Below are 23,816 nucleotides of genomic sequence, written 5' to 3' on the forward strand. Positions count from 1 at the left end.
CCGCGCGTCATCCCAGGTCCGTTCCCAGTCCTGGCTCTTCACACAAGTGCCTTCCCTCACCCTCCCGAGGCTCTGAGCCAGACCCGAGTGTGCAGTGAACGCCTGGCCTCGGGGGCTCCCTCCCCGCTTCCATTTTAATTCTTCTTTCAGGACCCCCTCAGGGCAGCTCGGTGTGCTGGGGAGCAGCCCCCCGGTTTCCCGGCAGGGTACGTGCAGAAGCACGTTTACTATCGTCAGAGTAGTGCATTAAATAGTATACTCGAGACCCGAGGCTCCACCCGCAGAGGGTTTACTTAAGCGGTTTTCTGGACCATGAAGGCGCCAGCAGTTCTTGGGGACCAGGCTTCGGACTGCACTTGAGGGTTGCGGCCTCCCCCAGAGCCTCACCTTCCGAAGAACAGGTCTCAGTGAATGACCCCCGTCCTCCCCTTGGTCCGCCCCCGCCCCCACCCCAGACCGACCTCCTGTCTAAGCGTTACACGGTGTGTACAGGCCGGTCTGTGGATTACGGCTTTGCCCCAGGAGGTCAGACCCTGACTCACTTTGAGATCCTGGCCTCGGGGCCCATCTTCCACCTCCTGACAGTCAGCTGGAGTGGACGAAGCGGTGGTCCCCTGGTGGGACTCTGCTGAAGGGGGGAAAGCGTGGCCTTTGGAGTCAGGATGTACTCAGATTCAGATGCCAGCTGTTATCCTCAGGAAAAACCTTCCTGACCCTCAGTAGCCTCATCTGTGCAACATGGGTGATACCACACCTGTGCGGATGCCCCACCCCGGAGACACGAGGACAGACAGACAGACAGTGTGTGCAGACTCCCAGTAGGCTCTCCTGAGTGGTAGCTGTCACTGCCAGCACCACGCACTCCGGGGAGAACCTGGATCCTGTCTCACAGAAGATGCCCCCACCTCCCCCAGGACAGTGTGAGGAGAGCTTTGTGCGTGCCGGCCCTCTGCGCCGGAGGAGGACGCATGGCGGGGTAGAGCGCTGAGGGGCCGGGGCGGGGGCCCCGGGGTGCCGGGTCCTGCCAGCGCTGCCCTGGGCAGAGGGTGCGGGCAGGCAGCCCAGGCCGGCAGAGGGGCCTCGGGGTTGGCTTTGACCGTTAAAACTAACACCTTCCTTTCTCTCCCATGCTTTCTCCTCCGGCCAGGAGCGGAAGGTACTGCCCTTTCTGCTGTCTTTGCTTCTTGGCGCTTTTGAGCTGTGTGTGTGTGGGTTCTGGTGCCCTCCCTTTGGGACATAGGTTTCCGGTGTGGGCACGGGGCTACAGCTGGGAGAGGGGGCTCTGCGGGTGGAGGGGGAGCCTCTGGGCCTTACCGCTCCCTCCCTCCCTCTCTTGCAGGTTTTCATAGAGCTGAATCACATTAAAAAGTGCAATACAGTCCGAGGCGTCTTTGTCCTGGAGGAATTTGGTAATTACACTATTTTGCTCTTAGGTCTGGACTCACATGGCAGTAACTCAAACCTCGGAGCTCCAGAGGAGGGACTAGAGACAGAGAAGAAGCGCCTCTGCAGAGAGGTCAGGAGGAGCAGGAGCGTAGGGAGGATGAGAGAAGGGAGGCAGGAAAGCTAGCCAGTGCTGCCAGGGAACAGGCCCCAGAGCAGCGGCTTAACGCCGGCCCAGAGCTCTGCTGGTGCTCAGGGGGCTCCTCCAACCAGCACGCCTCCCCTGGCTGGGCCTGGCCAGGCGGAAGTCAGAAAGTCCTGGGGGCAGAGCGGCCCAGCCGCACCCCCGCTCAGCTGTGCACACGTAGCCGCCTCAGTCCCTCTAGCAGCCCAGTGCCTCGTCCAACTGCCCCGGGGCCACGCCAGGGTCCGTGCAGCCTCCAAGCCAGAGGAAGGCGCGCAGGGGCGCAGGCAGGCCTAGGGAGCCGGGAGCCAGGCTCCCCCCCACACCCAGGGCTGAGCGGCATCTGGGTTCTCACCCTGGGGCTTTGAGTTCCTGCTGTGTTTGTGCTTCATTCTTTTGTGCCCCTCATCGCTGCTATGAAAACCTTCGTTCTCCAGCAGGTAAAGTGACCTCGCCGCGCTGCCTCCCCAGGCCCTGCCCGCCACCTCGGGCCTGGGTGGGCGGGCTCCCTTCGCCCAGGCCGGCTGCTCCCATCGCCAACCTTCCCTAACCTTCCCTCCACCCTCTTCCTTCCCCACGTCCTCCACCTGCGCTGGCTCACCGGTTCTGTACACCTTCCTCTCTTCTGCCAGAGAGATGTTTCGGGGGGCGGGGGGTGTCCTCTGGCTCAGGAGAAGGACCTGGGCTCCTTGTTCTACCTTGGACGAGTGTATTTACTCCCTGTTAACCCTGGGCCCCAAACTCCCCTCCCAGGGTCAGGAGGAGGAGGGGCCCTCTGGGGCATGATGCCCCCCACTTCTGGTCTCGGGGCTGGGATGGGGCTGAGGCCAGGAGACCCGCTTCCCTGCTCTGGCCGCGCAGCAGCCCCGCAGGGCTGGGGCCAGGGGTCTCAGTCTTGGCCCCTGGGCCGTGGACCTGTGTGTATCTTGCCTGACGCTCCCTGTCACTTCCCCCGGGTGCCGTCCTCGCCTGTCTCTTCTGCTCGGTGTGTCTGCTCCAGGGCCCTCTGACGCTCTCCCTCACACGGGCAGGCCTGGGCCTCTCCTGCCATCAGGGAAGGAAACTCCCGAGTCTGGTGGGTTTAGTGTCCCGCCCCCGCTTCATCCCGCCTCAGGAGCCTCCGTGTCTGGGCTGGGAGCACAGGGCATCTGCTGCCTTGACCGGAGGGTGGGGCTGGGCAGGGGGCTGAGCGCTCGGGGGTCCCAGCAAGGCGAGGCACAGGCTAGAAACTGCTCTTCTTCTGGCCGAAAGCTGGGCGCACCCGCCGTGGTCCTTGGGGGCCAGGACTGGAGTGGCGGCCAGCGGGGTCGAGCCGCAGCCGTAGAGCCAGGGGCCATTGCGGACCTCAGGGCGTCTGGGCCGGTGTCCCCTCGCAGGGGCTGGGTGAGGCCCAGAGGGGAAGGGGACCCTGTGCCGGGCGCCGCCGCCTGGGGGAGCATGGCGTCATTGCTCTGAAGTGTTGAACTCTCTTGTTTTGTCTCTTGCCCGTCCGGTTGTAGTTCCTGAAATTAAAGAAGTGGTGAGCCACAAGTACAAGACACCGATGGTGAGTGTGCCGCCAGCCCCACCAGCCGGTCTGCAGAGGGCTCCCAGGGCGACTCCGGCAGGAGGGGGGCGGGCCTCGCAGGGCGAGGGCGATGGCGAGTGGTTGAGGCGAGTGTGGTCTGGAGGCCAGAGGTGCCGCTGGAGTGGAGCAGGCCTTTGGCCCGGCAGAGGCGCCCGCCTCCGCTCCTGCAGCCCGCTCTGGCCTCGCGGGGGCTCTTCGGCTGGAGGCCTGGAGTCTCCCACTTGGCAGCCGTCCACGAGTGAGGATGGCAGGGCCTGCGTCCCCTGCGCTGACCCGGCTGGTTCTCTGCCCCCAGGCCCACGAGATCTGCTACTCCGTGTTGTGTCTCTTCTCGTACGTGGCTGCCGTCCGCAGCAGTGAGGAGGACCTCAGGACCCCGCCCCGGCCCGTCTCTAGCTGATGGGGAGGGCCAAAGGCTGCCCCTCGCTGCTGCCCTGGCACGATGCTGCCGAGCGCGCCAATGGCGTGTCCTCTGCCGGCCTCTCGCCGCAGCTCAGACGGCTCTCAGTGTGTGTGTGTCTCAGCGTGTCCACGGGGCTGAGCTAGTCTCTCCCGCCTTTCCCTCCCCTCCCCCAGAAGACCAGCCTGCTGTCCCCTCGGGGCTCAAGGGTGAGTGTGTGTGTGTGTGTGCGTGCACACGCGTGTGCGTCTCGGGCCAGTGGCTCCCGAGATCGCACGAGGCTGAGGTGCAAGCCCCTGCTGCGTGCTGTTGAGCTGTCCGTTGTGGTTCTCGTCCGTGACATCGTGGGTCTTCAGGGCAGACCTGGCCTCTCCTCCCTGTGACCCAGCAGGCTCGTCCCCGCCCCCGGTGAGGGGTGGGTGAGCATGGGAGGGGTCAGGGGCGGCAGAGCCAGTGGGGCCCGCCATGCTCCTCGGGCAGTTCCCAGGCCGAAGCTGCTGCCCGCGGGCACAGGCCTGCCTGGCGGCTGCTCCCACAGCCTCCCCCCGCAGCGGTCTGCGCCGACCCCCTTCGCTGCTGAGTGGCGAGTTCCCTGCGGCCTGCCCGCCTCGGTAGGAGACTCCCAGGGCCGTGGGCTGCCCCGCCTGGAGCTGGGTGGGGTGGGGAGGGGAAAGGCCATTTCGGACCCCACTCGTGTGTGAGGGCAGGCGAGCCTGGGAGTGGGCAGCAGGGGACTGTAAATATTTCGGCTCCACACTATTTATAGAAGGTGTACAGAGGTGTGAATGTGAAATAAACGTCCTGAACTCCCCGTGGGTTCCTGGCTGCCGTGCATTCAGTGAGGCCCCTCAGCCCTGTGCGAGGAGGGCCAGCCCTGGACTCCACAAAGGCACCTCCGCCAGAGGCAGTTGGGGAGGTGAGGCTGTGCCCGCCCCACCTTGCCCCGCCGCCCGCTCCAAGGGGCGGCCCCAGGGTGGCTGTGCTCGAGTGGGCCACTAGAGGGAGCCGCCAAACTGGGCTTTGACAGGGAGCAGGGATTCAGTGGGGCTGGACAGAGACCGAGGCCTGGGCCTCAGCTCCCCAGAGAGGTGTCAGGACTGGGCCTCCCCCAGGGCCTGGAAACCAGGAGTGTCTGAGGCAGGGCAGGAGTCCTTGGACCAGCCTTCATGGAACTTCTTTTCTATACCGTGGAAAAACCACTCTATCAGAGGACCTCTGAAAGCTGCTGGCTTCCTCCTCCCAAAAGGACATCCGTGGTGGGCTTCTGACTACTTGGCGACGGGGGGAGCAGGGCCCTGGCCCCCGCACACCTTCCTGGTCCTGTCTGGTCCAACAGCAGGACCCTCTCCCCGTGCAACACAGCTGTGTGTGGGCAGCGGGTTCTTTGCCTACTGGGACCCCAAAGCCGCTGGGATGCTTTCACCCCAGGCCTTATGGGCAAAGAAACACAGACGCCCGTCACTATCCCTCACCAGGCCACCGTGACCACGGTCGCCAGGACGACAACGGCAGAGCCTGGGGCTTCTGGCCTTTTTGCTAATAACAGTGCACTTTCCTCTGTCACAGCTCCTTGGTTTCCTCAACGGAAGGTCGGGGAGACTGAGTTCCTTCTATTATTGTTTCGTGAATTTAGGACCCTGTTCTGGTCCTCGTTTAATTCATCCAGGAGAAAGAACACCGGCCTTGTTTGTTTTCAATATAAATTTTCCTGTGCTTCTTGTGAAAACAGGCACCTTGGACAAAAGTCAGTTCTCAGTGGCTGCACCGATCTTTTATTGCCCTTACACGCTGAGAAAGCACGGCAGGCCAGAAAGGCCCGTCCCAGCAACCACTTCCAAAGCCCACACAGGGTCTGAGAGCTTCCGCATGGAGCTCTGAGGTCAGAATGTGCCCGCTTGTCGTGACTATGCTGCCCTACGGGTGCCCCCCCCGCCCAACTCCAGTGTACACACTTGCACACACATCCAGCAGCAGGAAGGCGGCCTATCCAGCTTCCTTCCAGGCTCCTGGCATACGGGCCAGCTCCAGCTGCATCTGTAATACAGGTTCCCATCTGAGTGAGCTGGGCTGAAACCCTAACAGCCTCTTGGACCCCACCTCCTGGTGGCTGCCCCTGGACCAAGGGTGATCTGGAGCACATACCTGGCCATCCACAGGGAGCCAGCCCGGTCACTGAGGCACTGTGGGAGAGGAGTCGGCCATGCCGAATCTGTGCTGCAACCTCCCAGCACCACGTGTAGCCCCCGCCCCCACCCCCAGCCTTCGGGAAGGCTCAGGGAACAGCTCTGGCAGCAAAGTGCAGGGGCCAGTACCACCCGGCTGTGCCAGCCGCGCTCTCAGCCAGAGCAGCAGCTTGGGCCCGCGCAGCAGGGCAGAAGCCCAGCGTCCCCGGGTCACCCGGCCTTGGCCCGGTGGCTCCTCACCTCGCACCTCCAGGCGGCACTCGCACTGGGCCTCCCCTTCTAAGTTGGTGGCCCTGCAGGCGTAGATGCCCCCATCGAAGGGGCAGGGCTTTCTGATCTCCAGGGTCAGCACTCCCTGCTTGCTGAACATGCGGAAGCGGGCGTCTTTGCCCAAGTCCAGGCCATTCTTGAACCAGGAAATCTTGGGCTGCAGATAGTAGGGCGGGAGGGAGCGCACTCAGATTGAAGGAGACCCGACGTTTGTTTCTCCTCTGAGCACCTGCTAGAGTCCCAGACTGGCCAAGGCTGAGGACAGACGGAGCCAGCAGGACTGTCTCGGCCCTGTTCACAGAGACACCTGACCCCTGGGGTGGAGAGGAAGTAGGGGCAGCCCGCGAAGAGGACTGCTCGGGGTGGGGGCCCACAGGCAGCTCTCCTGGATTGGCCTGGACCAGCGCCCCCAGGTCCCTACCTTGGGGCTGCCCCGAACGGCACAGCAGAGAGTAGTGTTATAGCCGGCAATGACCGATCGGTTCACCAGCGGGCGGGTGAAGCTGGGGGCCTCAGAGAAGTCCAGGGCCTTGTACTTGGGCAACTCATACGTGATGCCTGTGGGGGTCAAAACTCAGCACCCAGAGGGCCGCACCCAGCCAGGCTCGCCTCCCAGCCCTGCCCACCCCGGGGACCAGAGTGAAGGCCCAGCACCTGGTCTGGGGATAAGGACCGGCTCCTTGGTGGTGGCGGCTGTGTCGCTGGGCCCCACTGTGTTATGGCTGAAGACCCGGAAGTAGTAGCTGTTGCCGATGATGAGCTCCGACACGACGCAGTGGGTGTGGCGGTAATGCTCCAGGACGGTGAACCACTCCTGGTGGGCAGCGAAGGAAAGGTTCCCTGAGGCAGGCCCTACGCACTGCCAGGGCCTCTCTCGGGCACCCCTTTGTCTGCGCCCTCACTGTGGAGGGAACCAGGGCAGAGAGGAGGGCCCCGCCCAAGGGCGGGGAAGGGCAGCTGGGCCCCGGGCAGGGACCTGGGGCCCGGCCCCAGGCTCACCATGGTCTTCTTGTCGGCCTTCTGAACCGTGTACCCCCAGAGCTCTGTGTTCCCATCATCTTGGGGTGGCTTCCACTCCAGAGCCACATTGAACCCCCACGCCTCTGCGACCTGGATATCCTGGGGCGGACTTGGCTTGTCTGCAGGAGACAGATTCAGCTGGAAGCCCACGCCTCTGACACTGAGTACAGGCAGGGGATGCAGGCTCCAGGGGCCCCCCTGCCTGCCAGGACCCGGCCGCCATCCTCAGCAGGGGCTCTGGGCCTCCCAGAGGAGGGGCCCCGGGCCTGCAAGATGGCGAGCGGCAGCCCTGCTCGGGCTGGAGGGGCTGCAGGGGTGCCCTGGGCCACGCACCAACGACCTGCAGCACCAGCTGGGCCTTGTCCTCCATGTCCTCCACACGCAGCGTCACCTGGTAGGTGCCCGAGTGGGCGCGGTGCGCCGCCCGGATGAACAGGATGGTGTCCGTGGGGCTGTTGCGGATGCTCACCTCCTCGCCCGCCAGCGGCTGCCCCTCCTTGGTCCAGGTCACCTGAGGCCGGGGCTTGCCCTGTTGGAGGAGCACAGCTCAGCGGCGAGCCTGGCCCGCCCTCCCGGCCCCTGCCCCAGCCCTGCTGAGGACGTGCGAGTGTGCCAGGGCAGGGGCCAGCCAGCCCTACCTGGAAAGGAATGAGGAGGTTCACGGGCTCCCCGACCTTCTTCTGGATGGTCTGGCGAAGGTGTCTGGGCAGCTGCAGCCGAGGCCGCTCTGTGGGCACAGGAGAGCGGCTTGGTGGGGCCTGCAGGCCCAGGCAAGGCTGGAGAGCCGTGGCTGGGCCCCCCTCTCCTCCCGCCGCCCAGCCTCAGCCCCAAAGGTCCCAGGGCTCCCGCCACCACCAAGCTTCATGCTGCGACACAGGCACGGACCAGAGCGGGTGAAGGACTTGTTCACTGTCCGACAGCCAGTCTGCCACAGGCCGGGATGCTAATCTAGGCCTTTGCCTCTACGCCCCCTGCTGTTTTCTCTGTCCACTCTGAGCAGCAGTTCCTCAACGATCCACTCTTTGCTGGTGACAGACTAATGGAAAGTGGATCCCCCCAGGGGCCAACCTGACGCCAAGTGACCTCACTGCTCTGTACTGAGCACGTGGACAACGCCGAACTGATGGAGCTGAGAGACCCCCAGAACAGCTCGACGGTGATGGTGCAACAACCTGCGCCTTCCCTGGTCCGAACCGGGGACTGACAGGGAGCAGCCAGGCGGGAGGCCCCACACGTGCCACCCCCGGGGTAAGGGGGCCGGCCCCTCGTCCCTGCCCGGCACTCTCCTCCCTCTGGCAGGCTCTCCCCAACCGCCCCCACCTCCCTGCATGCGGGGGCCACTCACGCAGCAACTCCTGCACCGTCACAGGCTCCTTGGTGGTGACGGGGGGTCCAGCCCCCGCCAAATTGTGCGCCCGCACACGGAAGAGCACGCGGGCGCCAGTGGGCAGGTCCTTCACCAGCAGTGAAGTGCGCTCTATCAGCCCTGGCAGGGCAGACACCCACGCCGAGCCTGCGGGTGGGGCGGAGGCGGCCGTGAGGCGGCAAGGCCGGCAGGGTCTGCAGCCTGCTGCCCACCTCCCGGTGGCTGGCAGGCCCGGCAGGGGGCAGGGGGCAGGGGGCCCGGGCCCTGCAGCGCCCTCACCGGAGCCCTCCCGGCGGTACTCCACGCTGTAGCCGTCCAGGCCTCCGGCTCCCGCGCGCTCCGGGGGCCTCCACTTGAGGGAGACGGTGGTGTCGGAGATGTCCTCCACCGCCAGGTGTGTGGGCTCACTGGGCGGGCCTGGGCAGAGGGGAGGCAGACGGGGTCTGAGCGAGGCTGCACCCGTCAGTGCAGCTGAAGGATCCAGGGAAACCCTCCCCCTTCCACTGGCCTTCAAGCACTTGAGAAATAGCCCAGCTTTGTTAAAAGACATGTCTCTAGAAAGACTTAGAAACAAACACGCACCCAGACAGCACCAGCAATTACAGAAGAAAGATCTAAAAAGACACCCCAAATACCAACATGCTTAGAAGGAGTCGCTTCTTTCAGACGGAGCAGAAGACGCTACAGATGTAATTTAAGGGAAAACTAACCCAAAACATGGAAGTTTCCTGGCATTGTACAAGTGAGCTGAGAAAACTGCAGTCAGTCCCTAAAGAGGGAGGCTTGAGCCCTTGCCCCCAGAGCACCTTCTTCCTGCCATCTCACCAAACCTTGCCCCTCCCTGTGTCTGCCCCACTACGGCCAGCCACCCTGTCCCCTAGACTCATGGGTCCTGACACTGACAGGGATCCTCAAGAGTGCCACACCCTCGGGGGCTGCTCTAACTTCTCAACCCCCATTATACAGATGTGGAAACTGAGGCTCGGGGGAGACCATGACTCCAGACATTCCTCCTGGGGACTTTCTCAACTCCCATTATACAGATGCACAAACAGCAGCTCGGGGGACACCATGACTCCAGACATTCCTCCTGGGGACTTTCTCAACTCCCATTATACAGATGCACAAACAGAGGCTCGGGGGACACCATGACTCCAGATATTCCTCCTGGGGACTTCTCAACCCCCATTATACAGATGCAGAAACTGAGGCTCGGGGGAGACCATGACTCCAGATATTCCTCCTGGGGACAAAGGTGCTGGCTCTGGTTCCTGGTCCAAGGTGCTTTCCACAGACAGACATCCCTCACACCCTCAGCAGCCCCCTGCCCTCACCCCTTCCCTGGCTCACAAACCCTGGCTGAAGAGAGGGGGTCTAAGGGGGGAAAAGAAGCATCTATGCCAGATGCTCCCCCTGCGTGCTCTCACTTCATCTTAACAGCAGTTTTGTGAAACAGACACTGTCATTACCCCCACTTCACAGATGCAGAAAGTGGGGCTGGAGAGGCGAGTCTCACCCGCTGCCAGCTGGGCTCCCAAGTAATTTACTTCCCAGAGCCTCCCTTTCTTCACCTGTGAGATGACGGGAATGAAGGAAGTCGAGGGCTGTGAACGCAGCCCGAAGAATGGCTGTGGTTACTGCACCCTGGCCGTGGTGGCCCGGGGCAGGGCTGGGGGCACTCGCAGGCTCACCGATGGGCATGAAGGGCTGGGAGGCAGGGCTGGGCCTGGACATGCCCACGGCGTTGACTGCGTAGACCCGCATCTCATAGATCACGCCCTCGATCATGCGCCGTGCCTCGTGGCTCAGCTCCCGAAGCAGGTCAAAGTTCAGCCGCATCCACCGGTAGCTCTTCTTCTTCTTGCGCTCCAGGATGTAGCCTGGATGGGGAGGCCGGCGCGCTGGTCTGCCTGCAGCTCAGCCCCCCACCCCACGCGCCCTGCCCAGGGCTCAGTCCCATGCCCGCAGCTCACCCAGGACCGGCTGCCCGCCGTCGTAGGCCGGGGGCTCCCAGCACACCGTGCACGAGTCCTCGCCCACCTTGCTGATCTCAGGGGCCGCAGGAGCATCCGGCACATCTGGGGGAGTGTACCCTCATGTGCCCTGCCCAGCCGGGGCCAACGGTGCCCATCCCCTCACCACCCTAACCAACAGGCTCCCCCGTGCCCCCACAGGCTAACACCATCTTTCCAGAATGCAGTTCTCATCAGGTCACCAGCCTGCAATCAGCCGACTACGGCTCCCCACTGCCTGTGTGCCCCCAGGTCCAAGTCCCAACCCGCTCTACCCATCTGAGAGGGCCCCGCGACGTCTGCTGAGAGCCTAAAGGACTGAACAGCCGGGTCCTCCCTGGTTACCTCCGTGCTCTCCCCTGGACCCCCGCCTCACCGATGACCTTGACCGTGAGGCTGACTTGGTCCTCCCCCACGGGGTTCTTCACCGTGACCACGTAGACACCCTCGTCCTCCCGCTCGGCCCCCTCGACGGTGAAGATGCTGCGGTCCTTGGTGGTCTCCACTCGGACCCGGCCCTCTGTTTCACACAGCAGCTGGCGGGGGAGGAGGGGTTGGGGGGGGCTCAAGTCAGACCCCAGGGGTTCCTGCAGCCGCTGACAGCCCTGAGGTGGACACGCAGCTCAGCCCGGGTCTGCTGGGGAGACACAGCCTCAGTGGAAACCACCGTGTGAGTGTCTAATCCAAGACCCTTTCCCACCACCTGCCGGAGCACGGCCCTCACTTTGTCACGGAACTTCAGGCAGTCACCTATCCTCTCCATCCTCAGTCTGACTTTCTGACCTAAACGACCTCACACAATTACTGTGAGGGTCTCAAAAGACCTCAGCTGGGCAGAGGAAGCAGCAGTGCGTGGAGGAGAAAGAAAAGCCAAGAGCGGTGCCCTGGCTGCGACTCCGACCGAAAAGGGCCAAGGACCTACTCCCCCACGGGGAGGGAGCACAAAGTCAAGGTGGGCTCAGGAAGACAAGAGCCAGGGAGCCCGCAAGTCCGAATGACTTCCTGGGGTGTGGAGGGTGGAGACCCTGCCTGGGGCAGGAACACAGCTGGCCCAATGGGGCATCTCAACAGAGACCTCGCCTGAGGGCGGATCCCACGTGGACAGAAACTCACGGCAGCCAAACGAGCCTCCTCCAGCCTCACTCACCTTCTTGTCAAACACCCACTCGTCACCGGCACCTGACTCCTCTGATGCATCAGGGGCTGGCCCTGCTGGGACCTTATTCCCCTGGAAACAGGACGGGAAGGAAGGAGGGAGGGCGGAGGAGGAAGGTCTGGTTTGGCCTGGAGGGAAACCTGCCAAGCACCCTGTCCTTGCTCTGCCCACCCCCGGCCAGCTGTAGGGCGTGCGCAGGTGGGGTGGGGAGCGTGCTGGGCCCACGCGCCCATTTTACAGATGGGGGCGTGGGGGGAGGGGTCCACAGTACCTTTGTGATGGCCTTCTGCCAAATCACAGTGGGAGCAGGATCCCCGGAGATAGGGACGTCCAGGCGTAGCTTGTTCCCGGCCACAACCACGATGGTGTCCGGCACGCGGCCCGGGCAGTCCAGGTGGATCTTGGGAGGTTCTGGCAGGGAGACAGAACAGGTCAGAGAAAGAAGAAAAGGGCCCCAGGCCTCTGAAAGAAGGGAGAACTGGAAAAAGCACATGCCCCTGGGAGTTGGTTTATCTTCTGAATTTATTTTCTCGAGGTATAGTTTGCATACAATCAAATGCCAACACTGAGCACACTGCTTAATGAGTACTAACACACATATACACCTGTGTAACCCTGCCCGATCACACCTAAAACTGCCATCTGCCCAGGAAGTTCCCAGGGAGGTTCATAACGTTGGGTCACCTAGGATGGCATTTCTCAGATGGTGTTTGGGGGAACACCAGTGTCTTGCTAGAAAAAAAAAGTTTCCATGGAAAATATTTAAGAAACCCTGGGTTAAACCAACTTGAGTAGGACTTTTCAGAGCCTCTGACATGCCCATGCGCTTTCTGAAACAACAAGCAGTAGGACAGACGGACGGCTCAGAGTTTCTCAAACTTACTGAACCCTGTTTGGAAAGCCCTGGCCTAGAGCCCGCCTCAGCCTGGACAAGTCTCCTGAAGTTAAAATCCTAAAATGCCTGATCACAGTTTAATCTAAATGCAGGAGAGGTACTTCTTAAAAGCAAAAAAGATTAATAATAAAACCCCACAACTGTGATGTCCTCTGCAAGCTCACACATACCACCTTAGGTCATCATTCCTATCACCCCACTGGGGAGCCACTTCGGGGTCCCCGTTTTAGAGGTGAGGAAACTGAGGCTGAGATAGACTGCAGCTGGCCTGCGGTCAGAGTGGCAGAGCTGAGGCTGGGCCTCAGGCTGAGCCAGGTCCCGACTCCCGGCTCCCTGCTTCTGTTGAGTGGAGAGGAGACCCTGGCGGGGTGGGGGAGGCAGCATGCCGGGGTCCGAGACTCACCCTGCCTGGGCACGAAGTCAATCTTGACCTCTGCAAGAGATGGAAGAGCAAGTGGCACCAGGGTGCAGGATGGGCCCAGCAGCAGGGGCCCCTCTGCCCCTCAGCACCGGCTCACCCATGAAGTGGAGCTTGGCAGACAGGTTACAGGCGAAGCCTTCCGGCACAAAGCTGTAGTCCGCCTCGTCTGCGGGCGTGACGTCGTCAATGGTCAGCTTGTGGACCCTACAGGGCAGTCGTGGCTCAAGGGACGCTGCTGGGCCACGTACCCCTTGCCTCACCAGACACCCCAGCCAGGGCTCCAGGGAGCCCTCGCCCTGCCCTGGCTCAATGGTGTGCAGAGTGTTTTCTCGGACTTCCCTGGTGGTCTAGTGGTTAGGAATTCACCTGCCAACGCAGGGGACATGAGTTCGACCCCTTGTCCGGGAAGATCTCACATGCTGAGGAGCAACTAAAGCAGGTGCACCTAGAGCGGGTTCTCCTCAAAATGAACCACCACCGCAATGAGGAGCCCCAGCACTGCAACCACAGGGGAGCTCCCGCTTGCCGCAGCTCGAGAAAGCCTGTGCACACCAACAAGGACCCAGAACAGCCAAAAAATAAAAATTTTTTTTGAGTGCTTTCTCTGCTTTTGAATTTTTCCGCTCCCTTGCCTGCTTTCAGAGGTAGGCAGTGTAGACGTGTCCCTTTGGCTGGGCCCTTGGAGACTGGGCAGGGGCTTGTCACATTAATCTCTGTGACCTTGGGCCCAGCACGGGCTGGCCCAGATACTCAGGGTATGAGTAAGAGAGTGGGAGACAGTGAGGGCCCCTGGCCAGAGCCATGCCCCGTGCGCCCTGCCTCGCCCTGGTCACGAGCTGGGGGTCCCAGCCTGTCTCTCTCACTGCCTCATCTGTCTCCGACTTCCCCCTCCATCTCTAAGGGACCTTCCTTTTCCGTACGCTTCTGCCTCTCCACACTTGGGTGCGTCCCTTCTCCTCTTTGTCTCTGTCCTGACCGTGTGTCTGTCCCTTTCTGTTCATCTCTCTCTCCCGTCTCTCAGTCTCTGTCTCTAGCTCACTCTTAGCTCTCTCTCTCTCTGTTCGTCTCTTTTTCTTTGCTTCAGTCTGTTTTTCTGTGTGTCTGTCCCTCCCTCTGCCTGTGTCTCTCTGTTTCTTGCTGTCTCTCTGTGACTGTCCCTGGCACATCCTGCACACTCACCGCCCGATGTGGGACACCTTTATGCGGCTGTCAGGCACCAGCTCCTTTCCGTTCTTCAGCCATACGCCCCGCACGTTCTCATCTGACACCTCACACTTGAACACAGCCTGGTCCTTTGAGCCCACCGTCAAGTCTGCGATGCTCTGGTACACCTCCAGCTTCTTCTCTGTGGGGCAGGGCAGAGCCAGTGAGCTCGGGCGGGTGTGTGTGGGTGGGAATCCCTGCGGAGATCTCCTGGGCTTGTGAAAACACATGAGTGCATGCATGAGTGCAATGCCTGTGTGCCTGTGACGGTGCTGTGTACACAAGGAACCTAAGTGCACCAGGGTGGGTGACGCTAACCAGGCCCATCTGAACCTCCCAACACTCTCCAGGTGGTCACCCCAGCATCCCCATTTTATGGATGAGGAGAGTGAGGTTTGAGGTATTGAAGTGGCGTGTCCAGGACCACGCGGGCCTTGATGCTGGCTTTGCTTGATCCCCGCCCGTGGCTGGGGGCTCACCCTGCACGATGAGCTCAGCCAGAGCCTGGCCCCCACTGGTGCGCAGTGCATAGTGCCCGGCGTCCTCCAGTGTCGCCTCGTTGATGATCAGATGGTGCTTCTGACCGTCCTTCTTGAACCGGTATTTAAAGGTCTCCTCCCGGGTCAGCTCCACCCCGTCCTTCAGCCTGGCCAGAGGGTGGGCAGCAGGTGCCAGGGCCCCCTCTGGGGACACCCCAGGCCCCCGGCCCTGCCCCACGACCCCCTGCCTCGGCACTCACCATTTGACCTGCGCCCCCTCCTCAGACACTTCACACTCAAACTCCACTCGCTGTCCCACCATCACCAGCTGGTCCTCCAGAGGCCGCGTGATCAGCACGGGGGGCTCTGTCAAGCGGAGGGAGCAAGATGGGCGGGCCGCTCTGTGGGTCCCCTCTCGGGGTCTCAGGGCCCCGGGCCCACCTTTGACGAAGAGCTCGGTGCTGCACTTTTCACCACCCACCACGCACTGGTAGGCTGCGTCGTCCGCCAGCGAGCACTGGCTAATGGTCAGCGTGCGCTTGGCGCCGATGGACTCGAAGATGTACCTGGGTAAGGCCAGGGTGGGGGCAGGAGACCCATGGACTCCCCGCCTGGGCCCTGGGTGCCCCCTCAAACCCCCATCGGGACCCCTGTGCCCCCAGCCCAAGGAACCTTACTTGCTGCAGAGCAGAAGAGGCCCATGGAGCATTCCCGATGCGAGGAGCGAGATCGAGAGAGCCGGGAAGAAACAGAGATGAGAGTTAGAACCCAGAGAAATGGGGAGAGACAGAGATAGGGAGTGAGAGCTGGCCAGAGGGCAGGGGCGGAGAGAGAGGCAGGGAACGCAGGTTGGGGGGCAGCCCTTCCCGGCCCCAGCACCCCCAGGCCCCAGCACCCGCCCTCACCTGCCGCTCATCTGAATCTCCTGTCCGTTCTTAAGCCACTTGACCTCGGCGTCAGGGTCGGCCAGCTCCACCATCAGCCGGATCTTGTGGCCCTTGCTCACCTGGTAGGCCGGCTGCAGCTTCTTCTGAAAGGCTGAGCACCCCCACCCTCAGCCCCCGGCTCCCCAGGCTGGCCCAGGCCAGGAGGACACGGTCCCACCTCCCCACGTCTCTCTCTGTGCCTCTGCTGTGACTGTCTCCTTATCTCTGTCAGCTTCTTGTCTCTCTGGCTTCCTTCCCTGGGGTCCACTTCACCTGCTCAGCTCAGAGCTAGGGTTCAGGGCTTCCAGAAAGGTAGGAGCTTGGCAGGAGAATGGGTGGTGGGACAAATGGGCCTTCTCTTCCTCTCCGGTCTGTTTTTGTGGCAACCCCCAGGTTCATGCCCTCCTTCTAGGTGCCTCCTCCGTCTCAACTCGGGGTCTCCATGTCAAGCCCGCGATGGGGAAGGGCTGACCCGAGCCCTCGCCTCTGACCCACCTGGGGTGGGGGCCGGGGGCGCTCACCTGCACCCACCTGTTCTGTTGGCCTGTGAGGGGGCTTAACCAGGGTTTTCTCTTCCCGGGTCGGGGGAGGGGGCGGTGTCCTCTGGGCTAAACTGGCTTCCTCCCCTTCTGGGGGGTATGGGGAGAATCAAGCAGGCTACTTTTTTCCCCAAGGGCGGGTCGGGGAGGAAGGGGCCTCCTGGCTTTGGCTGTGGAGAGGAGGGCTGGCCTGGGCTCCGTCCTCTTCCTGTGGCATCTCGGGGCTAACTGCCCTTTTCTTTTTCTGTGTGACCAGATGCCAACCCGGGCACCCCAGCTTTTTACCCCCACAGAAGAGGACGTTCACCCAAATGGTCCCTTCCCGGGTGTCTCTGAGTCAAGCTGGATGCCGCTCTTTCCCGGCAGCGCGTCTGCGTGCCGCGCTGTGTGCACATGCCTGCGTCTGCGCGCCGCCGTGCGTGCACGTGCCCACGCACATCTAGGCAGGCGCTCAGCCAGCCTTCGCCTCGCCTGGCTCTGCGCTGGAGGCTCACCTGTGCTTTTCTTCTCGTCCCGCTTTATGCCCTTGAGCCTCTTGAGCATGCCCCGCAGGTCGGTGACTCCATGCTGGAAGGCGATGCGCTCGTACTCCGACGGGGGTGCCTGCCGCAGGATCTCCCACACGTCCTCCTCGGCGGGGGCCTCCAGCCTGCGTCCACGTGGCAAGGCCTCAGAGCCCCCGTGGCCAGGACAGAGTTGCTGTCCCCCTGCCCTCCCCTCCGCAAGCGGGAGCTGCCCCCGCCCCGCTGACCCTTCCCTTCTGGTGGGGCAGCTTGAACTGGAGTGGATCCTGGACCAGTTCTGGGGATCATGAGGCCTTAGGTGCTCAGTGTGGGGGACTGGGACGGGGAGGGGCTCCTGGCTGAAGTAGGGGTGATAAGGGCGGAGGGAGGGGGGCGGTGCTTCCTGGGACACTCACCTCGGGGTCCGTAAACTGCTGCTCCAGGCAGGAAAGAAGGGCAGTGTACACATTAGAGACGGAACAGAGAACAAAGGTGACTCCATATTGAGTCCATGCCTTTAGCACAACCCTTGTGCTCTGTTGCCTGTGCTTCGTCAAGCTGGCTCTGCACCCTTGTAAAAGCATGTTGTCTATACCCTGAACTATAAAGTATATGACATTCTCCATTCTCAAGGCTGTGTCTCCCTGGCTGGACCTTTAAAGGTATAGAACGCTTTTCATTCGTATGGAGATAAAAAGTTACAAAAGATAACAATTATCTTGTGGGGAGTTTACAAGAACAGTGTGACCAAATCTACCTAGAGGGCTGCAAGAACAAAGCATTCTTCTTAGAAGTCTGCAATAACCAGCCACACCCCCTCCCCCTTTCAGTAGAAGAGACCAGAATTCTAACTGGGGTAAGATGGTTCTTTGGGACATTAGTCCACCATCTTTGGTTTGCTGGTTTTCTGAATAAAGTCCTTATTCTTTGCCCCCGACAAGTTGTCCTTCGACTTACTGGCCTGTCATGCAGCACACAATGCAAGTGTGGACTCAGAAACAAGGCACGGTCATCCCTCCGTGACCCACAGCACATGGGGCCTCACCTCCACTTTCCTCCCTGCACTCACACCTTTCCGTTTACAGGGCACCCGTGGCCTTGTTTATTCCTCCTGAGCTCTGATAGGTGAGTGTCAGGAAAGCCGGAGGCTCAGAGACTCCCCAGTCAGTGGAGATCCTCGCCCGGATCCTCACCCAGGTCAGTCTGATCCCCAGCCTTGTCATCTGTCATCTGCCCTGGTGGGGATGGCCCTGCTACCCTCAAAGCACTTGACCCCAGTGCCCATTCTCTGGGCTGAAGCAGCACTGGCCGTAATGCAGGATGCAAGAGAGGGAGGGACAGGACACAGAGCACACGGGTCAGTTGCACTGTGTGGCCTAGGTGGGCAATTCCTGAGGCTTTGGAGCCCTCTCCCAGCTTGTGGGTCTCCAGAGCCTATTGGGAAGAGCCATCACAGACTCAAGTGTAGGCTGGTAACGGGAACAGTGTGAGGATGTTAGTACATGGGATGTAACCTCTGCTGAGCCCTCTGACTCTTCCCAGCACCTGGACTGTCCCGTCCGACAGACAAGGAAACTAGCTCTGAGAGGTGCATGACCTGCTCGGGGTCACACAGCTGGAAAACCACAGGGCCAGCATCAGGGAGCCACGTGTTCTGGGAGCTGCTTCCCTGGGCTTACCTCTTCCTCAGCAGCGAGCTGAAGTCCAGAGTCCCAGCGTCTTCATGGCTGTCGCTGCGGAGAGGAACCCCCAGTGAGGTCACGACAGAGCCAACTACGAATAGAAGGGTCTGGGAGCGGGGTGGGGGTGGGCTGGGGCGAGGGAGAGACAGGGACACTGACGGAGCGGGCGTGCCCCCCCCCGCCCCGTCTCAGACCCCTGGAGTCACCATACAGGTGGATTGGAAGGGGCACCTGATGCGCCGACTGCCTCCAGCCAGGCTCCTGCGGGGATAAGACTCAGATTTTTCACCTGCCCAGGGAGCTTACTCTCTTCCACACCCATCCATTTCAGTCTGGCCATTCACATTACCACAAGCCCTGGTCCCTATGTTATGCCCCTGCTCTGACCCCCGTATCAACCCCAGTCCTGGTCCCCCCAACATCCCACCCCAGCCCTGGGCCCCCACATCACCCTGGCCCTGACCCCAAGGGGCCACAGACCCCAGCACTGGCCTCCCCCACAGCCCCGAGGAGAGAGGGCCACTCACGTGCGGCGGAAAGTTGATCGGAGGTCCACATCTCCAGGGCCAACGGCCTCTGGTTTCAAAGAGGGGGGACGAGAGTCAGGGGGAAGGCTTTAGAGGGGGCCTGCCCAGGAGCCCTGCCCTGGGATCTCCTGGTGTCACAGGCCTGCCCACCTATGACCCCTTGACAGTGGGCATCTGTCCCAGGAACCTGCCCTCTGAACCTTTCCCAGCCCGCGCTGAGGAACCAGGGACGTGGCGCAGTTCATGGTCCCCAATACCTTCCAGATTCATCTCCCTCCCATGTCTCGACTCACCCTTCACCTCTTCACCAGTGCCTAATCATCAGACACCAAGATGATACCCAGAGGAGATCTGAGGTCAAGCCCCACCCCAAGCCTAGAAGCCCCGATGTATTTCTTGCATGCTTCTGTGTGAATAGCACTGAGCGTGTGATCAGCGGGCGTATGGCCAGGCCTCAGCATCCCCGTTAGTACTGGGAAGTGGAGGCGGGGGTGGGGACCGGACCCACGGGGAGCCTGAACCCAGCAGACGCCACAGGGCCCCTCACCATGGACAGTGAGGTTGAAGTTGCAGCTGTCAAATTTGTCCTTGGTGGACACCTCACAGCGGTAACCGCCGGCAAAGGTGGTCTGGGCATCCATGATGCGCAGCTCAAACAGGTAGACCTGTGGAGGGCAGGTGTCGGGGAGGCTGGAGGCCGGGAGACAAGGCCCTGCACCCGAAAGGAGCCGGGGTGGCTGGGGACCACCGACCTTCTCACCCTTCGGGGCTTAAATGAATCCATTCCGTTTTGGATACATAAAAAAGGGACCCCTTCTCAAGACACATTGCTGTCTGCTGGCACAGGGTGGTGATAAAATAGAAATCAGGGGTGGCTATAAGGCACATGGCATTCGCTTAGGATGAGGCATTTTGGGGGAATTTCCTGGCAGTCCAGTGGTTAGGACTCCATGCTTTCACTGCAATGGGCCCAGGTTGGATCACCGATTAGAGATTCTGAGAGCCACGCAGTTCAGCCCCCCAAAAAAGGCATTTTTGCTCAGGGAACTGCCCACACAACTGAACATGTCCACCCTATCCTTCCAGAAGCCCCCTTGCCTGGGCCAGGACTGTGGAAGAGTGGGAGGAGCAAAGGCTGGGAGTCAAAGCACAGGTTCCAGGCCTGGCTCTGAGTGACCTGGGACCAGCAACAGCAACCTCTCAAGCTTTGGTTTCCTCGTGTGTGTAGAGAATTGTGGTTGCTCATCGAGGGCCCCGTGAGCTGATAGCCTTCCATATGGGGCCTTTGCACCCTCACTGACTGGTGCCCCCAGGCTTTATTATGCTCCCTTGAGACTATCACAGCTTCCCTAGTGGTTCCGTGGTAAAGAATCCACCTGCCAATGCAGGAGACACAGGTTTGACCCCCAGGTCGAGAAGATCCCCTGGAGGAGGAAATGGCAACCCACTCCTGGGAAATCCCATGCACAGAGGAGCCTGGCGGGCTACAGTCCATGGGGTCGCAAAGGTTGGACACGACTGAGCACACACATGAGACTATCACGCCTCTGAGCCCCCATGTCCTTCTAGGCCCCCAATAACCCTCCTCTGAGCCTCGCCAAGCTCACTGTGTGCCGCTGACCCCCCAACCAGCTTTGCAGGCTTTCCACACCCCTTCTCTGCACCTCCTCTGTGGCTCAGGTCTCAGTGCCTCCCTGCCTCTCTGTGCCCCCCCGGGCCTTCCAGGGGCTCTCCACATCCCCTCGCTGTGCGTCCCCGTGACCCTGTGCCCGCGGGCCCCACCTTGCTGGTCCGATCGTAGCTGTCGTGCAGCTGCAGATGCTGCCCCACCTTGCTGCTCAGGTCCACCCACTTGCCCTTGAACCACTTGACTACGGGCGGTTTCAAGAGGCTGGCTCCGGCCACGCGGGCTGAGAAGGTGATGGTGCCACCTGCCGGAGAGGCGTGACCGTCTGGGCTTGGGGGACGCCCTGTGCCTCCGTCCCCCACCTCGCCCCTGGGGGCAGCAGCCCCACACTCACCCACGGTCACCTCGCCGTCCTGTGGCCTCATCACAAAGAGGCCGATGGGGTCGCCAGGGGCACTGGGGCCCTCAGGGGCCGCTGAGCTGGACTCTGTGGTAGAGGCATTTGAGACCTGCCCTGGGACACCCCCATCCACCGACCCGGCCTCCCTGCCCCGCTCCTCTCACCTTCGGGACTGGGGGCGCCTGCTTCCACCTCAGGGGCAGAGGTCGGGGCCTCTCCCGGGGCTCCAGGGGCCTCGGTGGGGGCGGGAGCAGGGGCTGACACAGGCTCCGCTTTCCCTGGAGGGGATCAGGTTGGGGGTTGTGGAGCAGCTTCTAATCAGAGCCCCGCTGCCCCCACGCCCCGGTAATCTTGTCCCTGGTCCTTCCCATCTTTGCAAGAAGTCCATCCAGCCTGCGTTTCACCTTCTCCCTGCCCTCACCAGTTGTCTGTGCCCTCATCTCAGAGGGTTGGCCTGAACATCCCTCCTCTCCTTCTCCAGGCTTGGGTCTTGGTCCAGCCCGTCAAGCTGGGCTGGGGCTCGGCACACAGCCATAGGGGCTTCCCTGCCAGCACACCCAGCCCACCAAGTTCCCATCCATGTGGGGGTGTCCAGCGGGAGGTCAGTGTTACGTCTGACTCATCTCTGAACTTCCCCCACCTCCAGATCGGCCCAGATGGGCCAGGGAGCCTCGCGGGGACACTCAGAAAGGTCTTGCTACAGAAAACGGGAAAAGGCCACGGCGGGCTGAGGGTGCAACCAGGGCCAAGGCGAGAAAGTGGGAAGACAGCTCCTGTGCCGTGATCGACAGAGAGCTGGCGGGGCTGCTCCAACTTCAGGGAAGGCTGCCCAGGCGCTTACCTGCGTCTACAACCTTGAGGTCAAACTTGACCTTGGAGGAGCCAGCGATGACCGCGTAGGAGCCCTGGTCGGCGGGACCCACATCCCGCACGGTCAGCGTGTGCCGCGTGCCCTCGGCTGCCAGGCTGTATTTGTCGCTGGCACTGATGTCGCTGCCCGCCCGCTGCCAGCGCACCTTCAGTCCTGCCCGCTCTGTCTCGGCCTCGAACACAGCAGAGCTGCCGGCGGCCACCTCTGCGGACCGTGGCTTCTTGCTGAAGGCGGAGACTGAGGGGCCAATGGAGTTTGCAGGGGTCCCCTGGCTTGTCCCTGGACCCCACTCCTACATACCCTCTTATTAAATAAGGTGGTGAGCACTTTAATGGATCACCTCGTTTAATACTCCAACGGCTCTATGAGGTAGGTGCAGTTATCATCCCCAGAGGAGGGCTCTGAGGCTCAGAGAGGTTAAGTGACTTACCCAAGATCACACAGCCAGGAAGTGGGAGAGCCAGGCCTGAGGAATTTTGCTAGGTGTGTCCCTGAAGAGCCCACCCTCTCTGCTTGTGGAAGCCCAGCCCCCACCAACTGCGGCCCTTGGCAAGGGGCCAGCACTCTGCCTACTAGGACGTGGCTAAATTTGTCCTCTAAGGGCCTGGGGCTGGGAATCAGCAAGTGAGATAAAGCTGGCCTGGGAGAGGGCTGGGGCTGGGGGGCTGATCCCTGACCTGGACAACCTTGGAAGGCCAGGGCGGGGACTCCGGGCTGTGACTTTCTCTGCCCTTGGCGGTGGCTCAGGGACCTCTTGCCCACCCTCTCCCCAGAGCAGAGGCCCTGCATCACCTCAGTGTGGGGGCCATGCCTGGTGTGGGGGCCACAGGGGTGCAGGCTGGCAAAGCAGAGACTCTCAGAACTAGAAGCAACCCACCGAAGCCCTCTTTGTACAGTTGGGGAAACCAAGACCCAGAGAGGGGAGGGGCCCATCCAAGATGTTCAGGGAGATGGGCTCAAGTCTGGGGTCATCCTGTGGTGCCTCCTGTGGCAGCCTTTCCCCAAAGGGCAAGCCGGGACCTAACCTTGCTGCAGAAGATGGGGATGCAGGCAGGGAGGGGTCCCCGGGCATCCTGAGAGTGGGGCGATGGCCCTGGGGGCTTCCTGCCTTGGCTGTCTCCCCCTCTGGGCCCCTGATCCTGGTTTACCCTCACTCTCATCAGAACGATGAGAAGGAGAAACTGAGAATCGAAAAAGGACCCAGGAGGACAGAGCCCCTGTCCTGGGAATCCCCTCAGGAGCTCATTCCTGGGCCCACCCCCTAACCGAGGATGTCCCCAGCCCTCCCTGCCCCACGGTCGGCCCCCAGCCCAGGCCTGGAGCTACCTGGTTTCTTCCCTGGCTCGGGCATCTTGAGAGAGGTCACAGCAGGAACCAAGCAGGCACGGGCCACCCAAAGAGACTCTGAGCAGGGCTCCGGTCCCGGACTATATAAGGGGCCGCCCCCTCTCCAGACCTTCCTTATCTGCACCCTGCCTGGCCACCTGCTAAATATAGACAAATTCCTGAGATCAAGGGCTCTCCAGGAGAATGTGTGGCCCTGGCTTTCTCCGCTGGCCCCGGCCCCTCCCTCAGCAACCCCACAGGACAGATCCTGCCCCCCCAACCCTCAGTGAACACAGGGGCACCCCAAGCCCTGCCGTGTGTCCTTGTGACAAGCAAATTGAGCGGTGGGGGTGTGTGGGGCCCAGAACCCTGAAGCTGTCGGGTCAGAGGCGTCCATGTTGGGTGATGGTTACACCCACAGACCCCGAGTCCCGGCTTCCCTCCTGAGTGTCCTTCTGAACCCCCGCAACTGCCTCCACACCCCCACCCCACCAAAGTCGCAAAGAACATCAGCTGCTACACAGGAAGAAGTGAATCACGTGTGACCTACTGTGAGCAAGACCCACTAATCAGGGAAGGTCATTTGTCCACCCCCATCATCAGGAGAGAGGAATTCTATATACATTGTCCGTGTGGTCAACACTTGCCATCCCTTTCAACATAAATCCATTCTCTTATGCCATTTTAACCATGTTTAAACTGCCTCTCATGTCCCTGGGCCGTCTTTCAAAAGCAATCAGGACTTTGGGACTTCCCCAGTGGTCCAGTAGTCAGGACTCTGCGCTTCCACTGCTGGGGGAACCAAGATCCCGCATGCCATATGACACAGCCAAATATTTAAAATAAATTAATCCATAAAAATTCAAAGAGACAGGG

The 23,816-nt window shown here is 61.5% G+C and overlaps 2 protein-coding genes across 52 annotated transcripts in view; one reads left to right on the plus strand and one right to left on the minus strand.

Moving 5' to 3' along the window:
- Positions 1–4,346, plus strand: part of MADD (MAP kinase activating death domain) — a 40,556-nt gene extending 36,210 nt beyond the window's left edge. For 31 of the 51 annotated variants that reach the window (XM_059874796.1, XM_059874806.1, XM_059874799.1 and 28 more), the window contains 3 exons: positions 1,340–1,409; positions 3,067–3,113; positions 3,430–4,345. In XM_059874796.1, coding sequence (XP_059730779.1) covers positions 1,340–1,409; positions 3,067–3,113; positions 3,430–3,534 — 222 coding nt within the window. In that variant the 3' untranslated portion in view covers positions 3,535–4,345. The other 20 variants (XM_059874823.1, XM_059874824.1, XM_024975371.2 and 17 more) reach the window with 4 other exon arrangements.
- Positions 4,347–5,283: 937 nt separating this feature from the next.
- On the minus strand, positions 5,284–23,017 carry MYBPC3 (myosin binding protein C3). Its single transcript, NM_001076536.2, is given in 34 exon segments — positions 5,284–5,568; positions 5,677–5,714; positions 5,958–6,144; positions 6,409–6,545; positions 6,642–6,801; positions 6,987–7,126; positions 7,341–7,536; positions 7,646–7,734; positions 8,353–8,520; positions 8,653–8,790; positions 10,065–10,253; positions 10,347–10,451; positions 10,762–10,921; positions 11,533–11,613; positions 11,813–11,952; positions 12,840–12,869; positions 12,955–13,061; positions 14,037–14,202; positions 14,540–14,706; positions 14,800–14,905; positions 14,981–15,105; positions 15,217–15,219; positions 15,445–15,577; positions 16,499–16,653; positions 16,924–16,941; positions 18,187–18,240; positions 18,421–18,450; positions 18,717–18,765; positions 19,264–19,381; positions 20,499–20,647; positions 20,738–20,830; positions 20,908–21,021; positions 21,585–21,851; positions 22,941–23,017. Coding segments are annotated over 33 exon segments (3,810 nt in total). The 5' UTR covers positions 22,966–23,017; the 3' UTR covers positions 5,284–5,568; positions 5,677–5,703.
- Positions 23,018–23,816: the final 799 nt, after the last annotated feature.

This window comes from Bos taurus, chromosome 15 (genome assembly GCF_002263795.3).
Source record: "Bos taurus isolate L1 Dominette 01449 registration number 42190680 breed Hereford chromosome 15, ARS-UCD2.0, whole genome shotgun sequence".
NCBI lineage: Eukaryota > Metazoa > Chordata > Mammalia > Artiodactyla > Bovidae > Bos > Bos taurus.